Source organism: Procambarus clarkii, chromosome 36 (assembly GCF_040958095.1).
Source record: "Procambarus clarkii isolate CNS0578487 chromosome 36, FALCON_Pclarkii_2.0, whole genome shotgun sequence".
Lineage (NCBI taxonomy): Eukaryota > Metazoa > Arthropoda > Malacostraca > Decapoda > Cambaridae > Procambarus > Procambarus clarkii.
This window is the reverse complement of record NC_091185.1, coordinates 2,251,278-2,278,777: the sequence shown is the minus strand read 5'-3', so window position 1 is coordinate 2,278,777 and position 27,500 is coordinate 2,251,278. Positions and strand designations below refer to the sequence as shown.

General features: G+C 45.6%; 1 protein-coding gene across 1 annotated transcript in view; it reads left to right on the top strand.

The window, feature by feature from the left end:
* LOC123756281 (glutamate receptor ionotropic, kainate 2-like) overlaps window positions 1-27,500 on the top strand; it is a 96,478-nt gene that overhangs the window by 51,558 nt on the left and 17,420 nt on the right. The window contains exons 2-3 of the mRNA XM_069336391.1: window positions 26,163-26,302; window positions 27,165-27,328. Of these exons, the coding sequence (XP_069192492.1) occupies window positions 26,194-26,302; window positions 27,165-27,328 (273 nt within the window). The 5' untranslated portion in view covers window positions 26,163-26,193. The remainder of the gene's footprint in view (window positions 1-26,162; window positions 26,303-27,164; window positions 27,329-27,500) is intronic.

Genomic DNA, 27,500 nt, shown 5'->3' with positions numbered 1-27,500 from the left:
ATGTAGGATCCCTTGATCGTTTCAAGCGTAGGTTAGACATATATATGAGTGGGATTGGGTGGTTATAAATAGGAGCTGCCTCGTATGGGCCAATAGGCCTTCTGCAGTTACCTTTGTTCTTATGTTCTTAAGTTGCTAATTACGAACTGCGAACTATCACAACCCCTAAGTTATGATTGTTATAACAACCTGCTGGTACTTCGCGGCTCATTAACAGTTTAGTGAATGTAAACAACGCCGCCATCGTTGAGGAAAGATGTAGAGGTTTCGTCTAGTGGACGTGTAGATGGGTGATGCGGACTGAAGGAGTCCACAGCACCGCGTCCGTCCCTTCGTCGGAGCGTCCAGTTGAGCTAACACCACCCCTACACCTCCCCCAGGGCACAGACATCACCCCTACACCTCCCCCAGGACCCAGACACCACCCCTACACCTCCCCCAGGACCCAGACACAACCCCTACACCTCCCCCAGGGCCCAGACACCACCCCTACACCTCCCTCAGGGCCCAGACACCACCCCTATACCTCCCCCAGGGCACAGACATCACCCCTTCACCTCCCCCAGGACCCAGACACCACCCCTACACCTCCCCCAGGGCCCAGACACCATCCCTACACCTACCCCAGGGCCCAGACACCATCCCTACACCTCCCCCAGGGCCCAGACACCACCCCTACACCTCCCCCAGGGCCCAGACACCATCCCTGCACTTTCCCCAGGGCCAGACACCACCCCTACACCTCCCCCAGGACACAGACATCACCCCTACACCTCCCCCAGGGCCCAGACACCACCCCTACACCTCCCCCAGGGCACAGACATCACCCCTACACCTCCCCCAGGGCCCAGACACCACCCCTACACCTCACCCAGGGCCCAGACACCACCCCTACACCTCCCCCAGGGCCCAGACACCACCCCTACACCTCCCCCAGGGCCAGACACCATCCCTACACCTCCCCCAGGGCCCAGACACCACCCCTACACCTCCCCCAGGGCCCAGACACCACCCCTACACCTCCCCCAGGGCCCAGACACCACCCCTACACCTCCCCCAGGGCCCAGACACCACCCCTACACCTCCCCCAGGGCCCCAGACACCACACCCTACACCTCCCCCAGGGCCCAGACACCACCCCTACACCTCCCCCAGGGCCCAGACACCACCCCTACACCTCCCCCAGGGCCCAGACACCATCCCTGCACTTCCCCCAGGGCCAGACACCACCCCAACACCTCCCCCAGGGCCCAGACACCACCCCTACACCTCCCCCAGGGCCAGACACCACCCCTACACCTCCCCCAGGGCCCAGACACCATCCCTGCACTTCCCCCAGGGCCAGACACGACCCCTACACCTCCCCCAGGGCCCAGACACCACCCCTACACCTCCCCCAGGGCCAGACACCACCCCTACACCTCCCCCAGGGCCCCAGACACCACACCCTACACCTCCCCCAGGGCCATACACCACATCCTACACCTCCCCCAGGGCCAGACACCACCCCTACACCTCCCCCAGGGCCAGACACCACCCCTACACCTCCCCCAGGGCCAGACACCACCCCTACACCTCCCCCAGGGCCAGACACCACCCCTACACCTCCCCCAGGGCCCCAGACACCACACCCTACACCTCCCCCAGGGCCAGACACCACCCCTACACCTCCCCCAGGGCCAGACACCACACCCTACACCTCCCCCAGGGCCAGACACCACCCCTACACCTCCCCCAGGGCCAGACACCACATCCTACACCTCCCCCAGGGCCAGACACCACCCCTACACCTCCCCCAGGGCCCCAGACACCACACCCTACACCTCCCCCAGGGCCAGACACCACCCCTACACCTCCCCCAGGGCCCAGACACACTTCAAGATGTTACACTACCAAAGACAAACCTTCACTCCAAACATCAACCAGCCTTACGGGTTATTCATGCCCGTGCTGCCCTCTCTTGCGGTGGCTTAATCTTCATGAATCAATCCTACATCCTGTTGGCACCCCCGGGGCACTGTCACAATCATTGTTGATGGTAACACTGTTATTGTTGTAAATACAACTATTTTCGTACGGGAATTGTTGGAATGGGGTTATGCGATGATAATACGCTATTTGCCGATATGATTGTTAATTCTTCCGGATTGACGTACGTTCTATACGTACTATTGTTATCAATAGTGTTTGTGTGGGTGTGTATTTCTGTGTGGGAATGTGTGTGTGTGTGTGTGTGTGTGTGTGTGTGTGTGTGTGTGTGTGTGTGTGTGTGTGTGTTCACCTAATTGTACTTTCAAGGGTTGAGCTTCGGCTCTTTGGTCCCGCTTATCAACCGTCACTCAACTGGTGTGTAGGTTCTTGAGCCTATTGGGCTCTTTCATACCTACATTTGAAACTATGTATGGAGTCAGCCTCCACACACAGCACTTCGTAGAGGATTTCATTCGTTCTCCTCTGACACTACAGTACTGTAATGACCCCTCGGTCAATATAATTCCCAGTTTCCGTGCCTGTACCTTTTGTGTACCAGCCGTGCACATTACTTTATCTTTATCTATCCTATAAATTCCCTCGATAATTTTGTAGGTGGTAATCATATCTCCTCTGCCGCCTTTACTTGGGCTGGACGGTAGAGCGACTGTCTCATTTCATGCAGGTCGAGGGGGGTTCAATCCCCGACCGTCCACAAGTGGTTGGGCACTATTCCTTTCCCCACCGTCTCATCCCAAATCCTTATCCTGATCCCTTCCAAGGGTTATATAGTCGTAATGGCTTGGCGCTTTACCCTGATAATTCCCTCCCTCCCCTGTCAGTGACAGAGGCTGGTCTTGTGTATGACAGCTGTCGTTGTCCACGTTATCATCCGCCTGTCTGGGGTCTTCTGTCATTTACCGACGGGCGACATCTCCCGTCACGCAGGGTTATCTTGAGATGATTTCGGGGCTTTAGTGTCCCCGCGGCCCGGTCCTCGACCAGGCCTCCACCCCCAGGAAGCAGCCCGTGACAGCTGACTAACACCCAGGTACCTAATTTACTGCTAGGTAACAGGGGCATAGGGTGAAAGAAACTCTGCCCATTGTTTCTCGCCAGCGCCTGGGATCGAACCCAGGACCACAGGATCACAAGCCCCGCGTGCTGTCCGCTCGGCCGACCGCCCCAGGGTGCCAGTCGCACCTCCACAGATCTCCAGTATCATCTATTGATACTGGTAATGGCTCAAAAGGGCCACCACTTACGGGGCTATTCATGCCCGTGCCACCTCTTGGGTGGCTTAATCTTCATCAATCAATCATTTACCGGCGAGTTATGTATTACTTCAACCATTTTACTTTGTCCCATTGGCATAGTGCTTGTTATGGTGTCTTTGAACCATATCACAGCCCTGGATAACCATCACTTCGAAACTCCAGTCCTTTCTTAACAGCTGAGAGAAAAAACGTCCCTCCTCCCTCCAATTTTTTTTTATTATAATAATTATTTTCTACCACAGACGTGGCCACACATTAACAATGCTAACCAGCATATATATACATTTTCTTCTGTCCTCCATGGCCAGGGTGAGAGATTTGTTAAACATATAGTTCAGGGAATTATTGCACAATCAACTACAGAAGGTGATTGTAGTGCTTTTAAAATGCTAGGGTAAGTTACATAGGCAAATACATAAATACACAGATTTACGTATGCCCTACATAAATGTTCGATGTGTCTTTTACATAGTGTCATTAATGTGCATTTACAAAGGTGAAATGTAATTCTGTGGTGGAGCTCACTCCTCACGCCCACACTCCACTGATGTGGCATGTTGTTCTCTTGTTCTGTTATATTGATGTTATTGTTGGGCGATAGTTAGTGTGTCTGTGTGTGTGTGTGTGTGTGTGTGTGTGTGTGTGTGTGTGTGTGTGTGTGTGTGTGTGTGTGTGTGTGTGTGTGTGTGTGTGTGTGTACTCACCTAGTTGTGCTTGCGGGGGTTGAGCTCTGGCTCTTTGGTCCCGCCTCTCAACTGTCAATCAACAGGTGTACAGGTTCTGAGCCTATTGGGCTCTATCATATCTACACTTGAAACTGTGTATGGAGTCAGCCTCCCACTCTGACACTAAAAAAGTTCTTTCTAATATCTCTGTGGCTCATTTGGGCACTCAGTTTCCACCTGTGTCCCCTAGTGCGTGTTCCCCTTGTGTTAAACAGCCTGTCTTTATCAACCCTGTCGATTCCCTTGAGAATCTTGAATGTGGTGATCATGTCCCCCCTAACTCTTCTGTCTTCCAACGAAGTGAGGTTCAATTCCCGTAGTCTCTCCTCGTAGCTCATACCTCTCAGCTCGGGTACTAGTCTGGTGGCAAACCTTTGAACCTTTTCCAGTTTAGTCTTATGCTTGACTAGATATGGACTCCATGCTGGAGCCGCATACTCCAGGATTGGTCTGACATATGTGGTATATAATGTTCTGAATGATTCCTTACACAAGTTTCTAAAGGCCGTTCGTATGTTAGCCAACCTGGCATATGCTGCTGATGTTATCCTCTTGATATGAGCTTCAGGGGACAGGTCTGGCGTGATATCAACCCCCAGGTCTTTCTCTCGGACTCTTGAAGTATTTCATCTCCCAAGTGATACCTTGTATCTGGTCTCCTGCTTCCTACCCCTATCTTCATTACATTACATTTGCTTGGGTTAAACTCTAACATCCATTTGTTCGACCATTCCTGCAGCTTGTCCAGGTCTTCTTGAAGCCTCAAGCTGTCCTCCTCTGTCTTAATCCTTCTCATAATTTTGGCGTCGTCAGCAAACATTGAGAGGAATGAGTCTATACCCTCTGGGAGATCATTTACGTATATCAGAAACAGGATAGGTCCAAGCACAGAGCCCTGTGGGACTCCACTGGTGACTTCACGCCATTCTGAGGTCTCACCCCTCACTATAACTCTCTGCTTCCTATTGCTTAGGTATTCCCTTATCCACTGGAGCGCCCTACCAGTTACTCCTGCCTGTTTCTCCAGCTTATGCATCAACCTTTTATGGGGTTCTGTGTCAAAGGCTTTCCGACAGTCCAAAAAAATGCAGTCCGCCCATCCTTCTCTTTCTTGCTTTCTGTCTGGGTGTGTGTGTGTGTGTATGTGTGTGTGTGTGTGTATGTGTGTGTGTGTGTGTGTGTGTGTGTGTGTGTGTGTGTGTGTGTGTGTGTGTGTGTGTGTGTGTGTGTGTGTGTGTGTGCGCGTGTGCGTGTACATGTGTGTAATAAAGTGAAATTGTTGAGGTAATGCAGATGAGTTTATCAATCATCATAAAGTATGCATCTGCAGGGTGTTGAGAGCGGCAACAGCATGTTCCAGTCACCCTCACTACACTCCTCCTCGCCTCCCATTATCACACTCTTCATTAGTCTTCTTTATTCATAAAGGACAATTTCTTGCTCGCCCGCCATGTGCCTCTTCACCGCCCCATCATCTTGAGACCGATTTCTTTAACCCGTTCACGGTTATTGAACTATTTTTAGTACCCTCTACATCCCTATATTAGAGCCGCTCTATTGGCCCTAGAGCTCCTGGAGCGTACTGAAGATTACTACTTTCATCAACCTGAGCTTGTACACGCACCCTAATCACCTTCAGTGGTAGGGTGTTTAATAACACACTAGTTGATTAGCAGCTCACTTACCTTGTCAGAGTAGGAGAGACATAAATGTATGTGTGTATTTATACGTATATGTATGTATATGTGTATATATATGTATATGTGTATATGTATGTATATATGTATATGTGTATATGTATGTTATGAATGTATGAATGTATGTATGTATGTATGTATGTATGTATGTATGTATGTATGTATGTATGTATGTATGTATGTATGTATGTTGTGGGAACCGACCTGTGAGATTTATATTTATTTAATTTATATGAATTTATATTTACGTTAATTTATATACTTCGATAGCAATTTGTATAATGATAAGTGGACTGTATTTCTGCAATAATCTCATAATCTCACAAATCGATCCTCTACACATTAGGGGGGTTTATATTAATTGAATATATATGCAGCCAATCAAACTACAGTATTAAACTACATACATTGAAGAGGTTCCTTATCTTATAGTACAGCAGGTTAGTCCACCAGGTATAACTAGGGTGTAGACACCAAATTATCCTCTTTGAGGTAGCTTCCATCACCCAGTAACTGGTGCACAAAGTCTTGCTTCCTCGTCTTAACCTGTCAAAAGGGCGCTAGCTGTAAAGCCAGATACCTATATATGACAAGCTATATCAGAGAAAACACTGTACATGGAACCTTAAAGACCTGGCTTAATTACCTTTAGTTTGAGGCGATCTCGTGCTCTAACCGGCTAACCCTACCCAATGACATTAATGGCCACTAATGATAGATAATGGGTTTCGGAAAGAACACTTAACTTGATTTGTTGACAGCGTGTTGAAGATGGTACACCTTTGGTTTCCATAACACTACGTCCAAGTAAAATTAACAGGAGCCGTATTTGCTCCCGTGAGCCTCTGGTCTAGTCTAGTATCAACAATGTCTTACACTCCATACTATTGACGCTACTGGCCGACATTGTCCAGATATGATAGGAGCCGAATTTGCTCCACACGTCTCGAAGGTGACACAACAATGGCTGCCCTCCCTCACCCTGACGCCTAGCCTACATTGTCCAGATGTCAATAAGTGATAGAAGGGTCACATTTACTCTACTTTAATACTGATAATTAAGTTAATTTATATGAGATGTTTTTCTGATGGTAAAGTCCAAAGACTAATGTATTTAAGAATAATTCCCAGCAGAATAGCTGGTGAATATAATAGTATGTGGTGATGATATCCCGTTTTCTTTAGACGGTAATTCCACTACAAGTTACGTTTTCTATGGGTAACTTGTTGGTAATACAGCAGCAATTATTATCTGTCTGTATGATATATTAAATAGTGTCGGATTTTCCGACATATGTATGTATGTATGTATGTATGTATGTATGTATGTATGTATGTATGTATGTATGCATGTATGTATGTATGTATGTATGTATGTATGTATGTATGTACGTGTATACAGGATATGTGGAAAGACCATCATTTTCTCGTCTAATGACACTTTTAAGGGACCTATTTGATAACTCAAGATATGGGAACTCCTGGATGAATTTGAAGAAAGTAGAACAGTGCAAACTGGAACTAGCAGGTCCATTGTTCATCACAATGAAATGTGTGAAGTAAAACATGTGTATGGGGCAAGTAACAAAGTCAGTAGACTAATAGATGTTGCCACAGCTCGTATAAGACTTGGCTACAAGTATCTCTGGCAGTTCGGCTTGTATAGGGATCTAGATGAAGTAAAGTGTAAAGTGTGTGGACAAAGACAGGGACACACACTCGAACACTATATCTTGGATTGTAGTAAAATTGAGCCATTTAGAGATAAATCTAAACTCACTCTGTATGATATGAAAACCTATCTTATTACCATGGATAAATTACCTGAAATCCTTGCACTGTACCCACATTTTGCTTCCAGTAGATGAACGACATATGAGATTAAGAAACAAGTAGTGTATTGTGAGGACTAATAATAAACAGAAGCTCCCGTATGACTCTGTAATATCCCCATTGATCAAACAATTATGTATTAGCGATAAGACCTACCATTAATGTATAATGACTTACTGTAAATATGTAGCTCTTGAAATAGCACTTTCTCTGTAACTAGCTGACATTGTAACTATAAGGCATGAAGGATAGATGAAATTGTTTATGTAATAATCTAAGATGAGGTCTGATAAAGACCTTTTGTGCCCTCTGTAATGCTTTTTGCGCTACCGCTCACAGGATGAGTATGGGGTGCATAATAAACTAGCCGCCTTCGGCAGCAACAATCAATCAAAAAAATCAAACCATCATTTGGTGGGAAATTTTATCCATTATATCTATAATATTATCTAAAAAATATATTATTTCTTTAAATATAAATTATATCAAAATTTAATATCAAAATCATCTCAGAATCACTACATTGATTGTTGCCGCTGAAGGCGGCTAGTTTATTGTGCACCCCATACTCATCCTGTGAGCGGTTATCTTGAGGTTATCTTGAGATGATTTCGGGGCTTTTTAGTGTCCCCGCGGCCCGGTCCTCGACCAGGCCTCCACCCCCAGGAAGCAGCCCGTGACAGCTGACTAACACCCAGGTACCTATTTTACTGCTAGGTAACAGGGGCATAGGGTGAAAGAAACTCTGCCCATTGTTTCTCGCCGGCGCCTGGGATCGAACCCAGGACCGCAGGATCACAAGTCCAGCGTGCTGTCCGCTCGGCCGACCGGCTCCCCTCCGACCGGCGGTAGCGCAAAAAGCATTACAGAGGGCACAAAAGGTCTTTATCAGACCTCATCTTAGATTATTACATAAACAATGTCATCTGTCCTCCACATTAAAGGTCATTGATTGTATGTTTATATGTATCATACCTCAATAATACTAATTGTTGTGTTTATTTGTATAAGAACATTGGCTGTTATGGTGCTTCTTGAGGTTATCTTGAGATGATTTCGGGGCTTTAGTGTCCCCGCGGCCCGGTCCTCGACCAGGCCTCCACCCCCAGGAAGCAGCCCGTGACAGCTGACTAACTCGCAGGTACCTATTTACTGCTAGGTAACAGGGGCATTTAGGGTGAAAGAAACTTTGCCCATTTGTTTCTGCCTCGTGCGGGAATCGAACCCGCGCCACAGAATTACGAGTCCTGCGTGCTATCCACCAGGCTACGAGGCCCCCTCCAGGCTATGAGGCCCCCTCCAGGCTACGAGGCCCCCTCCAGGCTACGAGGCCCCCTCCAGGCTACGAGGCCCCCTCCAGGCTACGAGGCCACCTCCAGGCTACGAGGCCCCCTCCAGGCTACGAGGCCCCCTCCAGGCTACGAGGCCCCCTCCAGGCTACGAGGCCCCCTCCAGGCTACGAGGCCCCCTCCAGGCTACGAGGCCCCCTCCAGGCTACGAGGCCCCCTCCAGGCTACGAGGCCCCCTCCAGGCTACGAGGCCCCCTGCTAAGCTGTGTACATGTTTACATCCCTGATTTAAACAGAACCAGTGTTCAGTTATAGAACTGAATTTATGAAATCTTCTCCTTGTATTAACAATACAAGCTGATGTATAAAATTGTCTGTAGGTGGATTGTGGATCTTCAATCAACTTCTCCATTCATCCTTAGGGACCCCACCTGCCCCTTACAGCCCACAGTCCGTCATTAGGAAAGAGGAGCTAGGATTTACGACCCCAGCTTGGGACTTTAGTTGAATTAATTTTACATACAGAATTTTTTTAGTTTAGTACAGTACAAGTCCCTATAGTAGTTCTCCTTATATATTAATTCTGACAATTTTCCCACACATTTCACCTTTGTAAACGGACATTAAGGACAATTTGTAAAAAAGACACTTCGAACACTGTTTATGTAGGACAGACGTAAATCTGTTCATTTATGTATGTAGGTTTCAATAACATTTGATAAGCACTACAATCACCTTCTGTGGATGATTGTTCCATAAATCACTGAACTATATGTTTAACAGATCTCTGACCCTGCCGCACCAGTTTTATGTATCTACTCTCAAAGCGATGTGAATTGGCTCGAGAGGATATAAAAAATGAAGCCATGACAATCATTCTTGGAGTTCTAAGAACTGCTAAAACGTCTAATCTACGTGAGGAGTTGTCCCTCCCCAGTGTTACACGCAGAATTAAGGAACTGAATGCTAAGCTTGCAATTAAGATAACCATTGATCCCGATTATAATGATATTGCCAAGAAAAGACTGAGTTCTGTGTTACTTACAGGAGGAAACAGAAGAAGAAAAAAAATGGCATCACAGAGCAGTCTGTTACCTCTGTTACCTCACCTGCTTGAGCAAGCCCGTGAGCTCCTGCCTGTAGAGAGGTTACCTCCCTGGGAGGATGACTCATGCAAGATCATCATCAATGAAATGGCAACGAAAAAGTCCAACATGATACCACAAGAAATGAGGCACAAGTATCTCGAGGAAATTTATATAGAAGCCGGAGATGAACTAGATCAAATCTACACTGACGGGTCATCTAATGCTGTCAATGGCAGGGCTGGTGCAGCATACACGGTAATTAGGAATACTGTTTTTCAACACAGAAATGAAGAGAAAGCATGTGTTGAGAACAATGCCTCATCAACGCAAGCGGAGCTAACTGCCATTGTTATGGCGTTAAGATTCCTGGAACGAAGCACTAATGGTGCAGTGATCTGCACTGATTCAATAGCAGCGTTACAAAGCCTAAATAAAAATCGGGCAGTAAATGTCGGAAAATCCGACACCATTTAATATATCATACAGATAATAGCTGTATTACCAACAAGTTACCCATAGAAAACGTAACTTGTAGTGGAATTACCGTCTAAAGAAAACGGGATATCATCACCACATACTATTATAATTCACCAGCTATTCTGCTGGGAATTGTTCTTAAATACATTAGTCTTTGGACTTTACCATCATAAAAACATCTTATATAAATTAACTTAATTATCAATATTAAAGTAGAGTAAATGTGACCCTTCTATCACTTTCTGAAATCTGGACAAAGTAGGCCAGGCGTCAGAGGGAGGAAGGAGGCAGCCATTGTTGTGTCACCTCCGAGACGTGTGGAGCAAATTTAGCTCCTATCATTCTGGACAATGTCGGCCAGTAACGTCAATAGTATGGAGTGAAACAGCCATTGTGTTTATATTGAGACCAGAGGCTCACACGGGAGCAAATTCGGCTCCTGTTAATTTTACTTGGACGTAGTGTTATGGAAACCAAAGGTACCATCTCCAACACGCTGTCTACATATCAAGTTAAGTGTTCTTTCCGAAACCCATTATCTATCATTAGTGGCCATTAATGTCATTATATAGGGTGACCCGGTTAGAACGCGAAATCGCCTCATACTAAAGGTAATTAAGCCAGGTCTTTAATGTTCCATGTACTGTATAGTGTTTTCTCTGATATACTTGTCATATATAGGATTCTGGCTTCACAGCTAGCGCACTTTTGACAGGTCAAGACGAGGAAGGAAGATTTGTGCACCAGTTACTGGGTGATATGGAAGCTACCTCAAAGAGGATAATTTGGTGTCTACACCCTAGTTATACCTGGTGGACTAGCCTGCTGTACTATAAGATAAGGAACCTCTTCAATGTATGTAGTTAATTCTGTAGTTTGATTGGCTGCATATATATTAATTTAATAAACCCCCCTAATGTGTAGAGGATCGATTTGTGAGATTATGAGATTATTGCAGAAATACAGTCCACTTAACATTATACAAATTGCTATCGAAGTATATAAATTAACGTAAATATAAATTCATATAAATTAAATAAATATAAATCTCACAGGTCGGTTCCCACATTATTTGGTCCTTCGAACCGGATTATTTGGACCTTCGGAACCGGAATATTCGGTCCTATGAACCCACATTTGGTCATCTTAGTACCGGATGAACCAGTTAACCAGTGGATTCATTAAATATACTAGTGCAGTGTTATTTAAACAAAGCCAGCAGTCAAGACGGCAGCGTAGCCTCGAGGGAGCTCAGGAGCCTCCCTCAGCCCAGTTCAGCTTCGTCAGCGGTTTCATGCACACCCACAGATATTTGGTGGCGTGTTATTTCGTGAAATGACAGCGCTAATATAGAATCCAGCCAAATTAGTGACTGTGTCTTCGCGAGATTGTTCACGGATTTCGTGGTGTTACATTTCGCGAGAGATTATCTACGAATTTTGTGGACTTTATTTCGCGAGGTCACTAATAATATTTAATACTTCTAGATAATATTAGAAGTTTCATAGAGGCTAATTAAGAGGCTATTATCAATAATTGTGTATATTATTTCTCCAAATAGAGAATTATTTAATATATATTGCACTAGTGATCACAGTATAATATTTACTAATTGCCAACCCACAACAGGGTAGGATATGACTAGTTGAACTATTATTGTTCATCCTAGTCCCATTATTACAATAGTCAGTTGTACTATATTGAACAACCTAACACCATTAATGAATGGTCCAGACCCTATTTTGGGTGTAATTTTTATCAACTCGAGTTGAGTTGTATATATAATAAATTACTTATGATCATTACACCTTTGAGTGATTAATTAGTGTCTCTACCATCCTAGGGTGATAAAGAAGAGCTAACCTAAAGGTACTTCCAGTGACACTGGTTTATCACTCAAATCATTAGTGTGTATGATTGTATATATATAATGTGTATTAATTTTAAGTGCTAACCTCTAGTAGAGGTAGGATTATTGCCTAGTGAGTGCAGAATTTGACCCTAGGCTACCATCAGTGCTTGTTCAGTATTATGAGCAGCCCAAGTACAAGCCCCACAAGGCTTCACCAACTAGCCAGTATGGATAATGCAGGGAGAATGAAAAGGACCCTTGCAGGTCTTAAAGGCCACTTAACAAGACAGATCAAGAAATGTGAAGATTTGTCACAACAATCTCAAGTTGATTATGCTGACCTGGAAAGCTATTATCAAGCAGCTGCAGGTAAATTTGAGCAAATCAAATGCCAAATGGCTGTCCTTGTGGGGACAGACTACTACCATCAATTCATTGGTAGCCCTACTAAATATCAGGGCATAACCATGTTAAACTCTGCAGGAGGTAAATTACTCTCAGGCCCAGTATCAAGCCTGAGGAGACCTATGCCTGCAGATAAACAATACCAGTAGAAACCTAAATTTGTCAGCTGATTATATTTCTCCAGTAGCATTATACTAAGGAGATTACAGCTGACTATAGTAACAGAGGTTGATGTTAGTATCATCATTTAAAGCTGAAGATGAGTTCATGAGGCCTCAGTGGCAAATCAGTGAACAGTAGCCTAAAACAGCTACAAGTCACTGCGACCAATGTCACTGAACCCACTGCAGTCTCAGAACCATACTTTACTTTAATGATGAGCTATTCAATCTTCTGAATCAATTAACTAAATTAAACCCCAATAAATTTGATGACTGATTTGATACATTTATTATTTAATCAAGATGTATTCCATGGGCCTCAGTGTTTATATGTCAGTGACCAGTTACCTGAAGAAACTTCAAGTTATATCTAATGTCACTGATCTCACTGCAGTCCCTGAATCATACTTGACTGTAGTACTTGATCACATCCAGTCTTCTGGGTTAAATAATATGTAATAAGGCTTGAATATTAGCCTTTCAAGAGTTGACAGGGAAATGAAATCGCATTAGACTTCTAACCCCTGCAACTCTAGTACGGGACATCCGTCCTGTACGAACAGACGCACAAATGTGTGATTACTAACAACTAACATCAAATTAATCTAATAATCCGAAGGAGGAGTATCGGTGTTCGTCTGTTCTAAATAGGACTTCGACCCGTGAGCAGCCCCCTGGGGAATTATGTCGGAAAATCCGACACCATTTAATATATCATACAGATAATAGCTGTATTACCAACAAGTTACCCATAGAAAACGTAACTTGTAGTGGAATTACCGTCTAAAGAAAACGGGATATCATCACCACATACTATTATAATTCACCAGCTATTCTGCTGGGAATTGTTCTTAAATACATTAGTCTTTGGACTTTACCATCATAAAAACATCTTATATAAATTAACTTAATTATCAATATTAAAGTAGAGTAAATGTGACCCTTCTATCACTTTCTGAAATCTGGACAAAGTAGGCCAGGCGTCAGAGGGAGGAAGGAGGCAGCCATTGTTGTGTCACCTCCGAGACGTGTGGAGCAAATTCGGCTCCTATCATTCTGGACAATGTCGGCCAGTAACGTCAATAGTATGGAGTGAAACAGCCATTGTGTTTATATTGAGACCAGAGGCTCACACGGGAGCAAATTCGGCTCCTGTTAATTTTACTTGGACGTAGTGTTATGGAAACCAAAGGTACCATCTCCAACACGCTGTCTACATATCAAGTTAAGTGTTCTTTCCGAAACCCATTATCTATCATTAGTGGCCATTAATGTCATTATATAGGGTGACCCGGTTAGAACGCGAAATCGCCTCATACTAAAGGTAATTAAGCCAGGTCTTTAATGTTCCATGTACTGTATAGTGTTTTCTCTGATATACTTGTCATATATAGGATTCTGGCTTCACAGCTAGCGCACTTTTGACAGGTCAAGACGAGGAAGGAAGATTTGTGCACCAGTTACTGGGTGATATGGAAGCTACCTCAAAGAGGATAATTTGGTGTCTACACCCTAGTTATACCTGGTGGACTAGCCTGCTGTACTATAAGATAAGGAACCTCTTCAATGTATGTAGTTAATTCTGTAGTTTGATTGGCTGCATATATATTAATTTAATAAACCCCCCTAATGTGTAGAGGATCGATTTGTGAGATTATGAGATTATTGCAGAAATACAGTCCACTTAACATTATACAAATTGCTATCGAAGTATATAAATTAACGTAAATATAAATTCATATAAATTAAATAAATATAAATCTCACAGGTCGGTTCCCACAGTAAATCTTGCGATAGTCACTGAAACCAAGAGAGCTGTGAGGGTACTTACCAATCAGGGAAGAGTCGCCAAGTTTCTGTGGATCCCCTCCCATGTTAGAATATGTGGGAATGAACGAGCACATGTGCTGGCTGCTGAAGGCGCTGAAGGAGACCATATTGAATACTTCATACCCAAGACGCTGCTACAAATTAGAGGTATTATCAGGCAACATCACCGTGACAAGGTAACTGAGGATAGGAGGATAGAAGCACAAACCAGTGAATCTGTACGATGGTACAACATGGTTGTAGCTGGGAATCCCAATCATTATGGCCGAAGAGGAGGAGGACGAGGGAGAGAATCAGTAAGAGAAAGAATCCGTCTTGGATACAAATATCCATGGAGATACGGAATGGAAGCAACAGTTGAGCAGCGGAGTTGCAGAATCTGTGAAGAGAGTGATGGACACCGCCTTGACCACTATCTACGTGACTGTGAACACCTGAGAGACATCAGAAGTATGTGTAGAATAAAAAAAACCACATTGTTTGAGTTAGGAAAATATTATTTGTCAAATATTGATACTGTTCTTGAAAGATTTCCCCATTTTGCAACCGAAAGATAACATAATATTTTCAGGGTGGACAGATGTTAATATTTTTGTTTGAGGAGCTGTTCACTTGAGACAGTTAAGCAAGTCCCAGCTGTGTCTGGGTACAAGTGACAAGATGAACAACCCAGCGGGTTTTCTTCCTATTGAGGAGTGTTGTACATGCTGCTATGGCGGTGTGTCCACTCACAGGATGAGTGGCGCTGCCCAATACTGTCACTATGGCGGTGTGTCCACTCACAGGATGAGTGGCGCTGCCCAATACTGTCACTATGGCGGTGTGTCCACTCACAGGATGAGTGGAGCTGCCCAATACTGTCACTATGGCGGTGTGTCCACTCACAGGATGAGTGGCGCTGCCCAATACTGTCACTATGGCGGTGTGTCCACTCACAGGATGAGTGGCGCTGCCCAATACTGTCACTATGGCGGTGTGTCCACTCACAGGATGAGTGACGCTGCCCAATACTGTCACTTTGGCGGTGTGTCCACTCACAGGATGAGTGGAGCTGCCCAATACTGTCACTATGGCGGTGTGTCCACTCACAGGATGAGTGGAGCTGCCCAATACTGTCACTATGGCGGTGTGTCCACTCACAGGATGAGTGGCGCTGCCCAATACTGTCACTATGGCGGTGTGTCCACTCACAGGATGAGTGACGCTGCCCAATACTGTCACTTTGGCGGTGTGTCCACTCACAGGATGAGTGGAGCTGCCCAATACTGTCACTATGGTGGTGTGTTCACTCACAGGATGAGCGGCGCTGCCCAATACTGTCACTATGGTGGTGTGTCCACTCACAGGATGAGTAACGCTGCCCAATACTGTCACTATGGCGGTGTGTCCACTCTCAGGATGAGTGGCGCTGCCCAATACTGTCACTATGGCGGTATGTCCACTCACAAGATGAGTGGCGCTGCCCAATACTGTCACTATGGCGGTATGTCCACTCACAAGATGAGTGGCGCTGCCCAATACTGTCACTATGGCGGTGTGTCCACTCACAGGATGAGTGGCGCTGCCCAATACTGTCACTATGGCGGCGTGTCCACTCACAGGATGAGTGGCGCTGCCCAATACTGTCACTATGGCGGTGTGTCCACTCACAGGATGAGTGGCGCTGCCCAATACTGTCACTATGGCTGCGTGTCCACTCACAGGATGAGTGGCGCTGCCCAATACTGTCACTATGGCGGCGTGTCCACTCACAGGATGAGTGGCGCTGCCCAATACTGTCACTATGGCGGTGTGTCCACTCACAGGATGAGTGGCGCTACCCAATACTGTCACTATGGCGGCGTGTCCACTCACAGGATGAGTGGCGCTGCCCAATACTGTCACTATGGTGGTGTGTCCACTCACAGGATGAGTGACGCTGCCCAATACTGTCACTATGGCGGTGTGTCCACTCACAGGATGAGTGGCGCTACCCAATACTGTCACTATGGCGGCGTGTCCACTCACAGGATGAGTGGCGCTGCCCAATACTGTCACTATGGCGGTGTGTCCACTCACAGGATGAGTGGCGCTGCCCAATACTGTCACTATGGCGGCGTGTCCACTCACAGGATGAGTGGCGCTGCCCAATACTGTCACTATGGCGGTGTGTCCACTCACAGGATGAGTGGCGCTGCCCAATACTGTCACTATGGCGGCGTGTCCACTCACAGGATGAGCGGCGCTGCCCAATAAACTCGCCCCTCGGGGCAAAATTTAAATTTAATTTAAGACAATGTATATATGATGGTTAGCATTGTAAATGTCTGGCCACGTCTGCGGTAGAACAAAAAATCATCAACCGACCTACAATCTCCGACGATATGACCTTTAACCTTCTAACGTCTGACCATACGACTTTGACCATCTATAACCTTTGATCACATGACCTTTGTCCACCTAGCATCTGAGTAGTTGACCTTTGACAACCTTAACGAGGCGTTATCGGCGTTAGTTTGCCTAATAGCCTGAGCCTCATTAGGTAGTATATGTCAGGAGCAATTGCAGCCGAACTACCGCAAGAGCCACAAACAAGAACACACCGCTGGGGGGGGGGGGGGGCTGGTAGCCTGGTGGATAGCGCGCAGGACTCGCAATTTTGTGGCGCGGGTTCGATTCCCACACCAAGTAGAAACAAACGGGCAAAGTTTCTTTCACCCTGAATGCCCCTGTTACCTAGCAGTAAATAGGTACCTGGGAGTTAGTCAGCTGTCACGGGCTGCTTCCTGGTGTGTGTGTGTGTGTGTGTGTGTGTGTGTGTGTGTGTGTGTGTGTGTGTGTGTGTGTGTGTGTGTGTGTGGTGTGGTGTGGAGAAAAAAAAGAAATAAAAAGTAGTTAGTAAACAGTTGATTGACAGTTGAGAGGCGGGCCGAAAGAGCAAAGCTCAACCCCCACAAACACAGCTAGGTGAACACAACTAGGTGAATACTAGATTTACATCACCATCGAAACACGTAACAATGACAGAATTAAAAAAAATACATATACATTTTGTACGAGTTTTCTTGCAACTGAGTTTGTCAAGTATATAGATCTTTCTGTTGGAGAATATCTTGTGAAGCCGAGTGATTACTCTAGTGGCCAGCTACTGACAATTGTTGTTACATCCTGATCGATGCTGAGGGTCGTTAGGGAGAGTAGTTAGGTGATTAATGACCCCCCAGGTGGCATAGATCATTTTGTGTCAGGGTAGGTGAACGTTGCAAGATTAAATGGAATATCTTCCCCTGGCCCAAAACGTCATATAATGCGACTGTTTTGTTTAATCAGAAACGTTCAGAAACTCACCTAACCTACTGAGACTGATGATCGGAATACGCCAATATTAAGGTGCTTTAACTTACTAAAACACAGCAGTTCTGGCGGATTGGTCGATTACGTTGAAAATGCGTCGTGTTACGAGAGAGAACTTCTCGTCAAGTCAGATTTCAAAATATTTTTTTTTTAGTTTTTTTTAACTCGTATTAATTTGTAAAAAAGTTGAAAGTCACTGAGCCAAACGTTGATGGAATATTCCAGAAACGGTAAGTAATTTGAGCCGGCAGATATACTAGAAGATTTCAAATCTAAATAGACCAATGAGAGAGGAGCTGATTTGAGTGAACCAATCAAAATGCTCGCACTTTGAGCTCAGCCAATGAGAGCAAGCGGGAACAGGCAGGAAGTTGTGACGTCACACAGTTGAGGGCAATATTAAACGTTTAATTTCACAGTGATCGGCGCCCCGCTGAGGCGAAGAGCAGCCATTGGCGGCAAGAGTGATGGTGATGATCAATCAAGCTATGACCAGCTGCGGGTGGTGATGGTGCATCACAAGGACTAGTCACGAAAAGGCCACACACTCCCCCTAGGCCCGTAGTCCACACCAGGGGGGCCGTAGTCCCCACCAGGGGGTCACAAGCCTCGGGCAACAGGTCGTGAAATCTTTTCTGGTGAGTCGCGGAACCTAAACTTCGAACATATCGGAATCATCGAGAATTTGCAAGAAGAGAGCATCCTGACTCAGTCCGTCTTCGAATACAAAGATCGAAGCTCGTTGATCCAGCCGCCAAACCCTCTGTTTTTGAATGAAAAGCGGTTTACACACGACTCACAACTGATGACTTCCGAACACTTCCGGAACAAGTGCTTCGCTCACGTCCTCTGTTCGAACCACAATTCTATAAATGCTTCACCCACGTACTTCTAATACAAATAATCGCCAAGAGAACCTAAACACCTAACCTAACCTATGCCTAACTATACATAAAAAATTTATGTATAATATTATTAATTTATATATGAGAAGAAACCAAGGTTTAATACACAGTGAAACAATTGATGAATGCGTCTGGGGAGGACGGCCGCTGCTTTATCCAGCCTAGTGTGAGGACGGGTTGTCTCGGGAAGACGACCGCTGCTTTAACCAGCCTAGTGTGAGGACGGGTTGTCTGGGGAAGACGGCCGCTGCTTTAACCAGCCTAGTGTGAGGACAGGTTGTCTGGGGAAGACGGCCGCTGCTTTAACCAGCCTAGTGTGAGGACGGGTTGTCTGATTACGCGATATTTCCATTTATGAAAGTGTGGCAGGAGGTCGTAGTCTTAAGTACTTCAAAGTACCGCAACGAGACCAAAAAGGCCAGGAGCACTGCCCAAGGTGGCGTCAAGTACGGTGGAGATGTTACTGACATAGCAGGAAATTAAGCATTATTGAGAGCCAGGAACAAGCAGAGCCAGACGCCAGAGAGACCTCCTTATCTTGAGATGAGATCTTGAGATGATTTCGGGGCTTTTTAGTGTCCCCGCGGCCCGGTCCTCGACCAGGCCTCCATGAGTCAAGCGGTGTCACCGGGTGACTCAAAGAAGCGATTCAAAGCTCAATTCGCAATTATACATATAAACACGATGTGATTATCGTGGAAAGGGAGTAATTAAATTAAGAGGTTAAGGTAATTATGAGAAGGAAACGCTAATCCAGTATGGCTAAATAACATCTGTAAGGGAAAAGGAGGACAAGGAGGTGGGATAGGAGGACAAGGTGGGATAGGAGGACAAGGAGGTGGGATAGGAGGACAAGGAGGTGGGACAGGAGGACAAGGAGGTGGGATAGGAGGACAAGGAGGTGGGATAGGAGGACAAGGAGGTGGGATAGGAGGACAAGGAGGTGGGATAGGAGGACAAGGAGGTGGGATAGGAGGACAAGGAGGTGGGATAGGAGGACAAGGAGGTGGGATAGGAGGACAAGGAGGTGGGATAGGAGGACAAGGAGGTGGGATAGGAGGACAAGGAGGTGGGACAGGAGGACAAGGAGGTGGGATAGGAGGACAAGGAGGTGGGATAGGAGGACAAGGAGGTGGGATAGGAGGACAAGGAGGTGGGATAGGAGGACAAGGAGGTGGGATAGAAGGACAAGGAGGTGGGATAGAAGGACAAGGAGGTGGGATAGGAGGACAAGGAGGTGGGATAGGAGGACAAGGAGGTGGGATAGGAGGACAAGGAGGTGGGATAGGAGGACAAGGAGGTGGGATAGGAGGACAAGGAGGTGGGATAGGAGGACAAGGAGGTGGGATAGGAGGACAAGGAGGTGGGATAGGAGGACAAGGTGGTGGGACAGGAGGGAGTAGTGCTCAACCAATTGGTCAGGACCTCCATTCACGAAGCTCCATGTATTTCTTCGTAAGCAGGTTTGTTATGAAGGTTCCTAAGTATGCCCTAAGAAGATGCTTAGGTGCGATTCAGGTAGGTAAACTTAGGAAGATATTTGGGTTCTGGGTCTGGTTCACCTGCGTGCCGATAGAGGTCACTACTGTGTTTCGTTTGGCCAATCAGAGAGCAGCAACATTCTTCATATTGAAGATTTAGCGCTGGCTTATCGGAGCTCTACTGCCGCCTATTTACGTCGAATTTTCATATAAAATTAGTATATTTTGAAGTAAAACTATGTTTTTTCAACTTCTACAGCAGCACCGACATTGTAGTAAACAAATATGTTACATTTGTTGTTTACCTACGTAATTCTAAGAGATACTGTGTAGCTGTCCTTGTTGCTCGGAAGATGCGCTGACAATTATTGTATATATTTACTGAATTTACCCAAGGGCCACTAACTATCTAGTGACCTCGAAGAGGACAGAAAGACGGCGGCTTGTTAAAGGGCCCGCCAATTGTTTTAAAGATATTGTTTTGCTGGAATTTGGCATTTACGGCTTCAGCGGGTAGGCGGTTCCATGGGATTATAATCCTCTTGGTGGAAAAAAATATATGTTTTCAGTCTTACTATAGAGAACATACTCTCCAACACTATATCTGTGATTGACCTGTTATCAGTGACTTCATACCAAATGGTATGAGGTATTTTGAGCTCTGTAATTACTTCATACACTCAGGAATATTGGAAGATATTCTTGTGCTGCACCCAGATTTTGCCAGTGGAGGCTAATAGGTGAGCCTTAAGTATTTTGTTCTCTCCTGATTCCATGTATGACTGGCCATCCTGTGAGGTGAGGATGTTGGGTGAGCTTGTAGCTGGTTTTTGATCTACACTGTGTGGTCCTTCATACAGAATAGGGAAGCAGCACATTGCTGTGTATACCTAAACATGTTTAAAAATACATTGTTTGAGAGGAGTCTTGTAGAAACTGGTAAGAGTTATTTTAATATAATGTTTCCATGATTCAGTGCTTAACTCTTGTGAAAATCGTGAAGTTCTTGTTTAGTCAGAGTTGATTTGTTTTTTGTATTGAGGCTGGTATTTTCTCCCTTGATTCCATGTATGTCTAACCATTCTGTATTAGATAAACTTATAATTTTTTATCTACACTGTGTAATATTCCATATAGCATAGGGTAGCAGCACATTCCTGTGTATACCTAAGCTTCTTAATATAAAAAATCAGTAATAAAGATTTTAAATTATAGTTTGTATTATTACAAGTATTATCTTTATTAAATCATGTTAACCATGGATCATTAAGATCTCATGTTGATATGTAATAGTCATATTTCTTTTGAATCATTCATTAAACTGTACATTATGTCTCAATTTTTCACTTTCTTGGATATCCTGTACAGTACAAAAAAATAGGATAAAAATAAACCAGTAATATTTCTTTCATTATATTTTTTATTTAAATAACTGCATCAATATTTTTACAGCTGACAGGATTTGTTTTACCATACAGGTGCATTATTTGTTAAAAAAAAAAATTTGGTTCATTGTTACACACAATGGTGCTACATAGCCTTCCCAGCTTGGTGCCTTCTTTTAATACTTACTTACTGATTAATATATAAATAATAATAAATACATTTTATTCAGGAAAAGTACATACAGTTGATTTACAAACATAATGTTGGATTTATAGAGAGAGCTAGTACATACAATACCTAAAGCCACTAATACTCATAGCATTGCGGGCAAGGTGTGGGGGGAAAAGCACTTAGATTAAAACTTAATAGTAATTGGGATTAGGTATAAATTGTGTTGAAAGAAGGAATAAAAAATAAAAAAAGGGGGGAAATAGCAGAAATCAGCAATCTTATACTATAGCAATTGTACACAGTGAACAATTAGCAGTGTTTAAAAAATAGCAAGACATGGGTTGATATTTAGGGGGTAAGGTAGGTTATATGGAGTTAATTAGGTAGTACTTGGTTTTTCTCTTAAACTGGTTGAGAAAGGAACAGCCTTTGACATGATTCGGGAGGTCATTCCACATTCTGGTCCCTTGATTTGTAGAGCACTTCTAGTTTGGTTACACACAGCCAAATTGTGTAACAGGAAGAGGACTTGGACACAAATTTGTTCCATGTTAAAAGTAGAGGAATCAGCTGAGTATTCCTCAAATAAAATAAGTTGCCTCAGCTTATAAGGTAAATAAAATAAGCATTCCTCGAATAAGTAGCTGCCTCACCTCACTGCCTTACTGCTACATAGCCTTCCCGGCATGGTGCCTTCTTTTGATAATTACTTGTTCCACACCCAAGTTGTGTAACAGGAAGAGGTCTTGAACCCCTACTTCCCTCTCTCTTTTTTAATAGTCCATATAGTCATAATTATAGCTTTAAGTATTCAATGAGAAAAGATTTTGAAGTTTTTACCCTTATCCTTACCTAACATCATTTGTGCAGCATATTTTTATTTTATGTCTCACCCAGATTTAATTTAAAAATAAAACCAAACTAAAAGAATTAGAAATGGGTATGTATAGCTAAGGTACACCCTTACTACTAGGTGAACAGGGGCATTTGGTGATAGTAAATGATCCCATCAGGCAGGGCTCATCACCTTCTCTCATATTTCATGTTCACCAGTGTTTATTTACTTAATAACTACGGGTATAATATCTTGCTATTATAAAACTAATTCTAATATCATAAAAGACATATTTACTTCAAGTTTCAAGCAGAAAATGCATATATAACTAACACGAAGGACTCCTCTTCACGAGATTCACCAGCTATAATCTTTTTATTTTTATTACAATCGATCCTCCGTGTTGTGTAGTAGAGAAAAATTGACTTATATCCAGTTTACGTAAAGTTATGAGTGGTCGACAGCACACTTAGCTGACGGAGCAAACTTACGAAGGTTTTTCTTCTTAGTGTAGCTACCTGAGTACCGACGTAGCCGCTACGAAGGCTAAGAAGGAAAAACATTCGTAAGTACCTTCGTGGATCTGGCCCCAGGAGGTGTAGTAATAAGACCAAGTAGTTGGGATAGTTTTTAAGGCGTGGCTACGAGCCTAGCTCGCTCCTGCAAAGACGTCTGAGTACACACACATAACTCAAGACCGTTTACTCAAGACTGGTCCCATAACTAAGAGGACTGAAGTACGAGGAAACGCTGAAGGAACTTACTCTTACTCCAGTAGATTTCAGACGTGAAAGAGGAGATATGATAACGAGATACAAGATCCTATGGAATATTAATAAAATACATAAAGCCAAAGTGTCCAGCAGGTGTACAAATGTGAGATGTACAGGTGTCGTAAGTAATTGTGTAAATATTTGATCAATCTTGGCCCAGGGGCCGGGTCCCCTGCAGGCACAATCAGGGGAGAGCAATCAAGCCCACTCAGCCACCAGCTCGTCCAACAAGCAGCCCGGGGATGAATTATGAAGAGGGTAGTTATGCAGACACTCATCATAGTGAGTTGTTATAAGACGACCGCCTCGCCGCGGGCTCCACCACCACCACACGTGTTGGCCAGCACTGGACACTTGCGCCGCGGGGCTCCACCACCACACGTGTTGGCCCGCGCCTGGACACTTGCGCCGCGGGGCTCCACCACCACACGTGTTGGCCCGCGCCTGGACACTTGCGCCGCGGGGCTCCACCACCACACGTGTTGGCCCGCGCCTGGACACTTGCGCCGTGGGGCTCCACCACCACACGTGTTGGCCCGCGCCTGGACACTTGCGCCGCGGGGCTCCACCACCACACGTGTTGGCCCGCGCCTGGACACTTGCGCCGTGGGGCTCCACCACCACACGTGTTGGCCAGCGCCTGGACACTTGCGCCGCGGGGCTCCACCACCACACGTGTTGGCCAGCGCCTGGACACTTGCGCCGCGGGGTTCCACCACCACACGTGTTGGCCCACGCCTGGACACTTGTACCGCGGGGCTCCACCACCACACGTGTTGTCTAGCACTGGACACTAGCGCCGCGGGGCTCCACCACCACACGTGTTGGCCAGCTGGACACTTGCGCCGCGGGGCTCCACCACCACACGTGTTGGCCAGCGCCTGGACACTTGCGCCGCGGGGCTCCACCACCACACGTGTTGTCTAGCACTGGACACTTGCGCCGCGGGGCTCCACCACCACACGTGTTGGCCAGCGCCTGGACACTTGCGCCGCGGGGCTCCACCACCACACGTGTTGTCTAGCACTGGACACTTGCGCCGCGGGCTCTGGTTACCGCAGCTGTTGTTTGTGCTTGTTTGTGGGGTGGGGGGTGGGGGAAGGGAACTATCAGGAGAATGCACCAAGCCATTACGACTATATAACACTGGGAAAGGGTCAGGATAAGGATTTGGGATGGGACGGAGGGAAAGGAATGGTGCCCAACCACTTGGACGGTCGGGGGATTGAGCGCCGACCTGAGATGGAAGCATGTATTAACTTCTGGAGCATGTATCAATACAGGAAAGTTCTTCCATGTATTTTCTTTGCAAGAGAATACCTGCGCATTACGTAGCACAGTTATCACTGATAATTATTAAAATAACTTTTAATACAGTACTGTGAATGATTACACAGTGTTGCACAGTTACAAAACTGACTGGTAACTAAATATGAACGTTAAAAATGTAAAAGTTTGTTCTCTAGAGGCTGTAGATCCCAGTGAGTGGCCAGGACCCGAGGATGCAGCGGGCATTCCCCCTCTGGATCACCACACTGAGGCGGAGACCAACGAAGCTCACTGCTTTAGGGTCTTTAGTTGTTCCACAGAGCCTTTTACCCAGATCCTTGAGAAAACCCCTTGCAAAGGCCCCCCCGCCCCCTCCACGAACCCCCCCCCCCAATGGACCAATAATTTCGGATCCTATATATATATGAACAAAGTTCTTTCGGAAGCCCATTACCCCATACTTTTGTTATTCTCTGTGTATAGCAGAAACTTTTGGTTGGTCAACAGTGAGGGTGGCCACATATGTATATACAGTACTTGAATGAGGGTGGCCACATATGTATATACTTGTATACATGTGGCTGCCAAGGCAGAGGGAAGTATAGCCTCACATGAGCTGTATACCAAGGAACGGGTCGAGCAGCATGAGGCAGTAGCATTACTGGGCATAGTTCTGGAAGCAACAGCATAGTTACTGGGAGCAGCGGCCCGCAGCCTCCTTGCTGGCTAGGTTGGTTTGGAATGATAAGAATTTTGATGTTATTAAAGTTTATGATAATATAAATATCAATAATATTAGCAATTGCAGTCTCGCTTCTCTCTCCCAGGACAACACGATGAGAATCCAGTCCTCCAACACTGCTCTCGTTGGAGACCATCTCCAACACTGGACTACACACTCACTACCATCAATCCTAATTATTGCCTCCAACACCTGTAAGCACTGACTCTTATCACTCGTGTCCTAAGCCCTCATCATTGTTGTCATCATCCCTCTCTCTCTAAAATCTTCCCCCTTCAATCACCCCCTCTCTCCAACAACTTCCCCTACAATCACCCCCTCTCTCCAACAACTTCCCTACAATCACCCCCTCTCTCCAACAACTTCCCCTACAATCACACCCTCTCTCCAACATCTTCCCTACAATCACCCCCTCTCTCCAACAACTTCCCCTACAATCACCCCCTCTCTCCAACATCTTCCCCCTACAATCACTCCCTCTCTCCAACAACTTCCCTCCTACAATCACCCCCTTTCTCCAACATCTTCCCCCTACAATCACCCCTCTCTCTCTCCAACATCTTCCCCCTACAATCACCCCCCTCTCTCCAACAACTTGCCCTACAATCACCCCCTCTCTCTCCAACAACTTGCCCTACAATCACCCCCTCTCTCTCCAACAGCTCTCCCCCCAACAGTCACCAGCCCCCCACAATGAGAGGAGTGGTGTGGTTCGTGACCCTGGGCGTCTGCTGGGACCTGGCGGGCAGACTCCAGGATGGTCGGCTCACGCATGCCCTGGATAACCTCTCTCGTCTCAATGGTAAGTCTCTCTCGTCTCTCAATGGAGAGAGAGAGAGAGAGAGAGAGAGAGAGAGAGAGAGAGAGAGAGAGAGAGAGAGAGAGAGAGAGAAAGAGAGAGAGAGAAAGAGAGAGAGAGAAAGAGAGAGAGAGAAAGAGAGAGAGAGAAAGAGAGAGAGAGAAAGAGAGAGAGAGAAAGAGAGAGAGAGAGAAAGAGAGAGAGAGAAAGAGAGAGAGAGAAAGAGAGAGAAGAGAGAGAGAAAGAGAGAGAGAGAAAGAGAGAGAGAGAAAGAGAGAGAGAGAGAGAGAGAGAGAGAGAGAGAGAGAGAGAGAGAGAGAGAGAGAGAGAGAGAGAGAGAGAGAGAGAGAGAGAGAGAGAGAGAGAGAAAGAGAGGACTAATTCTACTCTTTATTTACTCTATTTCCTAATTTTTGTCTTCTCTCTGGGTTCTTAACCCTTTAACTGCTATTCCCGTCTTAGAGCGGGAAAGAGATGTCACGCTGCCACTAGCGTCCAAGGGCGCTTAATACCTACTTTTGTCAGGACTGGGAAGCCTGTTAAACTTTTCCAATTTCCCCTAAGAATGACCTTTTTCCAAAAGGCAACCCACAACAGTTGTCTAAGTCAGGGGCGTGTATTTACAACCAGGTGAAGAGGAGCATCATGTCTAGACAATCCCAAAATGTTCCGCATGCACTGGAAATGAGCACTTGGTGGGGGGGGGGGGGCTTGCTCATCACTAAGATAGTCAGATCATCACTAAGATGAGGCAGCTCTTCACTAACATGAGTAACATGAGTCAGTTCATCACTAAGCTCATATATATCACTCATTACTCACACGACCACCCGTCTCCCCTTCTCACCCCCCCCCCCGCCCCCAGCAACTACCGCAGCCACCACCACCACCACCACCGCCGCCACCACAACTACCACCACCACAACCATCACTCTCCAGTTGCTCAACCGTGTCTTATCGAGCGTCGTGGAGGAGGACCCGTCACATCAAGATCTGGGAGGACAACAAATTCCTTTCGCTATCACTAATGTAAGTTTGTGTTATCTTATTGATATCTTGCTTACCTGTCCTCACCTTAAGGTCCTTGTTGCCACCTTGATTACCTGTCCCCATCACTGTAGTTGTAACACCTTCCCCGTCACTGTAACACCTCCCCCTTCACTGTAACACCTTCCCCTCACTGCAACACCTTCCCCCTCAC